The sequence below is a fragment of the Lytechinus pictus genome, chromosome 12 (genome assembly GCF_037042905.1).
Source record: "Lytechinus pictus isolate F3 Inbred chromosome 12, Lp3.0, whole genome shotgun sequence".
NCBI classification, from domain to species: Eukaryota; Metazoa; Echinodermata; class Echinoidea; order Temnopleuroida; family Toxopneustidae; genus Lytechinus; species Lytechinus pictus.
In genome coordinates, this window is record NC_087256.1 from 24362243 (window position 1) to 24368242 (window position 6000).

Below are 6000 nucleotides of genomic sequence, written 5' to 3' on the forward strand. Positions count from 1 at the left end.
ATAAATAGAAACAAAATTAAATGATGAAGAACTTATTAACTACACGGTAACGTAGGCTACATGAACAAAGTATGAATGGATATATAGATTGATACACTATAAAAAAATAAGTGCTAAATTAGCACTTACAGTACTTGTATAGTGACTGCACTACGAGTGCTGATTTTTTAGTTCAAATTTAAACTAGAAAATCAGCACTCGTAGTGCAGTCCCTATACAAGCACTTTAAGTGCTAAAATAGCACTTCATTTTTTACAGTGTAGATACACAGAACGGGCCTTGTTTCAAGATATTTTGCCACATGCTGATGCATTCAAACGCATTTTCGAATCAATTGAATTAAATACCATACTATCATTAACATGAAATATTGTAACTTTATCTGGAGAATACGTTTAGATTTTTCTTTTTTTAGAAAAGTAATGTACATACATGCATTTGTACGAGTACGAGTTTAAATCGCTAATAGTCATTAAATGACAAGATCATAAAAAATGGAAAATTGCTTCTTTAATACAATATTGTCGTACTTAAATCGATTTAGGAATGTTTTGGGGGTTGTAGTACAAGTCGTAATAGAAATATATATGCATACATATACATATATAAAAAAAATATATATATATATATATATATTTGTAAAGATAGATCGCGCAAAACAAATATGCCTATTATTATTAGTCCTATCATCTGAAGTTTAGTCTTGGTTTAAAAAAATTTGCTGCGACTATATCGGCAACGTAATTCATGTAGCATTTTTTATTATGTAGAATTGGAATCATTATTATCGGGGGGGGGTTTCATGTTCATTTTTTGTTTTCCTCATGATTTGGAAGTATCATTTTATTCTGAAAACGAAGTATGTAAGCCTCAGTCTGACTTTCATGGATAAGGAAAGCTCAGAGCATTGAACGTGTGGCTATCGCCAACCATCTCCTTTCCTTGGAAGTTCAACGTAGGATGAATGGCCAATTTAAGGATTAATAGCGATGTTTACGCTTTACTAATGACGTTATAAAATCAAGTAAATTACCCGAGTGGTTAAGGTAGCTGCGCAACTACCATGCATTGCTGTGAATGTGTGATTTAATCTTCTTGCGCTTTTTGTTCCCGATGTATAGAATAAAAACCCTCAGGTTATGTGGGCTGGGTCATGTTCTTGACTAGAAGCCATCACCCATGGCGAATGACTGGTTTTAGGCATCACCAAAGTGATACACTCCTCTGAGTCCTCTCTATACACAGCGCCAAATTCTTTATCGTTAAACAATGCCCTATCCAATTTGCGGATCAGATTCCTTTGTTAGTGATCTCCGCGGTTTTACGCGCATAGGCCGATTGTAAAGGTGCGTGCCTCGTGGCAATAAAAATATGGTCTCGAAATTTCACCAAAGATAATTGGTTTTTAGATACAAGATTAGCAAGGACGGGACTCCTGATCAATCGGATGAGCTCTGCAGTCAAATGGGTTCGTATTTAACTGTTCGTAATGAGATCATGGTTTTTAACCGCTATGAACCCAGATATCGGCGTGATAAGGGTAACATCACACGTTATCAGATGCATACTTGTACAAGTACACACTTACATTCCGCGGAACTTTATTTTGGGTTGCGGACATTCATCAATAGGTATAAACATAACATTTCATTCGCACAATTATCTTCAGGACAGTTTGGAGATCTATTTTCAAACATGAAAAGGGAAAGAATCTTGTTTATTGATGCCGTTTTGTAGTAATTGATTCTCTGGTTATTTCAAGCATTATCCGCCCATGAAGATACAGCCAGGACCTTATCACTTTCCTTCAGCAACTGTAAAATCATTCGATATAAATGCAATCAATGAACTGCCAGTATAGTTCAACAGAACTACTGTCAGTCACTGTTTTGACCCGGTTTATCCGGACTCTTCCTTGCTCCTGCGAATCTTAAGACTTTAAAATTGCTCGAAGGGTTTATTTGGTAAACACCTTTGCGCCAGTGAAAACGGTAAGGCTTAAAACAATCAGCGCAAACGCCGAGTGTTCTTATCCTTATCCATGTTTTGATTAGAGGGCCGTTAAATGGCCATTTTGAGCCTAACTCAATCATGCTAAATATTATGAGAAGATTTGGAAAAGGCCTTGGTATTTGGTGCTTCCACCAAATGACTACGCAGAACTAACAAAGGCCCAAAGGCGACAACCTTCCACCCCCTCGAAGCACTTTTCTGGAATCCTGAAAACAGGAGTGAACGTTTATTTTAAATAAAGGGATATTATCTCATTCTATGTATTGGCATCGTTTGTTTATGTTACACGATTTTAGTTCATCTTGTGTTTTCATCAGTTACGCGCGGACAGTTGTTGCATATCCCTGGTTATAACAAATTGGAAGCACAAAAAGTTTCCCTGTTTAAAGGCAAACGAACTTGTTAATGGTCAGTGATTTTACGATCTTATTTCACGAGCCACCTGAAACGCGTGAAAAGATAAACACTGTCATTTGACATTCAAAGTTTTCAAGAATTCACACTACAACAGTTATATATACTGGTATACTGTATATGTGGAATTAACCTTGATGATCGTTAGACTATACATTAAAAATTACCACTTTGCCCCTTTATCATAAAAGCAAATATTTTACTCTGCTCTTCACATACACATACATGACACAAAATAGAACTGGTATTTTATTTCCTGATGCATTCATAACATTCTCGAGGTTTTCTGTATACGAGTAAGCACTAGTATACAGATGGGGCTTTAGAGTTTGAGGCTGCTGACCTCAAAGAAAATTAGGTCCTTTTTTGTTCAAAAGTTATATCTACACGTTCCCCTTTGGCCGTTTGCATCTAATTTATTGAATGTCTTACCATCTGGACCTATAACTAGTCATGTCATAATTATATTCCATTTAAAGTTTGGGTTTCGGCTTGTTCGCCCCTGTTTGGGGGGGTATGTACAATTCATATTCATTTATAGAGGGAACAAGTATTAACGGCATAGATCAATAAGTGATCTAATCTATCTCGCTCTTTTACCTATTTACATATTTTCGAATCTACTGCATCCTTTTTATGTTCCAAAGCATAATAAATAGTAAGAAGAATTATGAAAATAAAATGGTAATAATAATATTCATAATCACAATAGTAATAATAATCATAATAGCAGTGACAATAATAATGATGATAATAGGGCCAAATACTTAAAATGATAATGAAAAAAATGTCACAAAGTTGTCATCGCATTTCTCCGAGTTAAAATGTTCAACAAAGTAAATAACTCGCAAACTTAAAACGTAACGTTATATGTTATTTTTATGGTTTGCTTTTATAAAATCACTATGATGTGGTCGTTATGATTACCAAGACTACCCCCTCCCTCACCAAATCATAGAAAATTGGGATGTTTGTATGAATCATCTCTTTACGTTGTACAAGTAGGAAACAAAAGATATCTGACCAAATGAATTCATAAAGGTGACCAAAACCAGGTTAACCAAATCGTTTCACTCTGCTCACTCTCTATTTTCATTAACTTTAAGATGACCTCGAAATATTTGAAGTGAACTTTTGTACTAGTATCATATTTTTGCATCGCCTGTCCTTAAACAATTACGGAAGGTCATGGCTAACAATACTGTTATTTTTCCTGCCTATTATCCTTATTTTAGTCTGCCTTTTTTAAAAAGCTTCTCATGCACCACCAGTTATGCCGGAAAAAAGCAATTAAGAAGGCAACTATTCCTTTACAATTATGGAAATACAAGTCTCGGATCATGTTATTTTGGGTGCGTTCCTGCCATAACGAATGAATGAATTATCTGAAAAATATATATCACAGTAAAAAAAAATAATAAAGAAATTAATAAATTGATTTATTAATTTTCAAACAAATCAGAATTTTTCAAAAATAATCATTAAAACTGTCGTTTAACAACTGAAATGAAATCTTTAAAACATTATACGGAAAAATATGAACAGAGAAACTATTAAATCAATCACCCGAAAATGTATAAATAATAAAGACACACCAGGAAATATTCATAAAAGATTACTTACTTCGAGGAGCTACGATCCACGTTGTCCACCCGATATCTTCAAAATTGACTTCATACTGTTCCAGCTGACATTTGGTCCTCCCGGGTCTCCCCGAAGCTCGATTCTCGGCCCTCCGTTTCCTCCTTAAAGCCTTATGCTCCCTACCCACTCCGCTGTTATCAGTTCTTGAGTTTTCCTCTACCGCGGCGGCTACTTCCAACCGCCTCTCTAATTCTATGCTGTTTTGTAACCGCGTCTCTAATCTGTTTGACGCGGTAAAATCTGAATGTGTTGCGAGTCTGTTCATGGATGACCTCCGGGGTGCCACCACACCTTCTGTCCCAAGAGGCATTGCAATGTCCCGCCTCTGTATCATATTGTCATTAAGATACAACACCAAAAGGGGCTGCTTTTCCGGCCTGTTATCGGCGGGAAATTTAATAAACCGCACCATTCTTTTAATGAGTGCGCTTCGCGCTCTGACTTTGACTTCGAATGTTCTCGTCATGACACTCGTGTTGTCACTAGTTAGTCTTACACTTTGTGCTTTGTTTAAGAACGCCGATGTGACGTTAAATTGTAATAATCCTGAATATGACAAATGGATTATTCTCTGATCAACAAGGGTCTTTCGTCTCCTCACGTCACCTTTCCTCTCTAATCTGTACACGTGGTAGACTTCAATAATGGCTCGTTTGTCTTCTGATGGTATAGGTTCCCAAGACGATGTTCTTGATTGGCGTTTGTAAAGAACTATCTCAGCAGACACGATGGTTTCACGATCCAATATCCCTCTGATTTCAAACTCGAACGTCTTGCGACCCGATGAACGAGATCCTGTCAGAAAAAGAAATAGAAATACTGTCAAGAATTTTCGAAGTACCACATGACCAAGTTGTCTAAAGCTGTGAATGGGGGATTCAACCCAGGACTGAAACGAGGTCAAAATACAACCCAAGAATTGTAAAGTGTGAAATCTCTCCAATCTAGGCCTACCTTTAATTTATCATCACTTTGGGTTTCCCAATTATTACATGTTGGGACTAATTATTAAAGCAAGTTGGTAGACTTTAGAGTAGGAAAATAGAGGTCCAAAGAGTTCAAAGAGCAGGACAAAAAATAGAATGCTTAAGTTTTGTAATGTATCTGTCTTTCGAAGTAACTTTCTTAATTGACGGTATTAGTATTAACGCATTGGCTACGAATTGTTTACTTTCAGTCGACTTTTAACAGGAAACACCTGGTTTCGGTAGACAGCGCGGGTTAAGTTAAACCTTAGAACATCATCTCTAAGGTATAACTATGATAATCCCCAGGGTACAAGAGAGGAGTCTACTTTATGTTGTTCGGATGACACTGAATTAGTAGTTAGTGTCCGAAGTATTATCAGGTGCCCATAGTCCCCATACCTTCCCTGACCGAAAGCTCTGTTCAAGGACTCTCTCTCTCTCTCTCCAGATGAAGATTTGGTACTTCGTGTGGTCCACACTTCCACAATGGAGTCCTGAAATCCAGACCAGGACCCGTAACAAAAAAGGTTAGCGATTAATCGGCTAAATGAAATGGCCTGTCAGGGCCATCGTTGCATCCGCATTTTGCTCAGTAGACTGACTAGGAACCAATCAGGATTGTTCTTTCAATAGTCATTAACCATTGTGTTACGGGGTAGAGCAAACACTCCAGCATTGAACGACTCTAACTAGAACAGGACCTCGTTACCCTGGCCTATTACACAAAGGCTTGCGATGGATTCCAAATAATTTTGAAATAAAGATTCTGATTGGTTCGTGACCGGTTGTTGGTGAATATTGGCCATCGTCATGTAGGAATTGATTGATTTCAACCTCTTTGAGCCAAGGTCAAGTTGTCCAAGAAAGGATACTTTACCGAATTTCTTGACCCACTTTGCCGGTGATCTAACCTTCCACCCCGTTCTTGTTTGGATTGTCTCTTATCTGTTATTCTCACCAT

General features: G+C 37.1%; 1 protein-coding gene across 1 annotated transcript in view; it reads right to left on the bottom strand.

The window, feature by feature from the left end:
* LOC135156211 (bone morphogenetic protein 6-like) overlaps positions 1 to 6000 on the bottom strand; it is a 33198-nt gene extending 27198 nt beyond the window's left edge. The window contains exons 1-2 of the mRNA XM_064107910.1: positions 5934 to 6000; positions 4051 to 4866 (exon numbers count right to left, since the gene is read on the bottom strand). Of these exons, the coding sequence (XP_063963980.1) occupies positions 4051 to 4866; positions 5934 to 6000 (883 nt within the window). The remainder of the gene's footprint in view (positions 1 to 4050; positions 4867 to 5933) is intronic.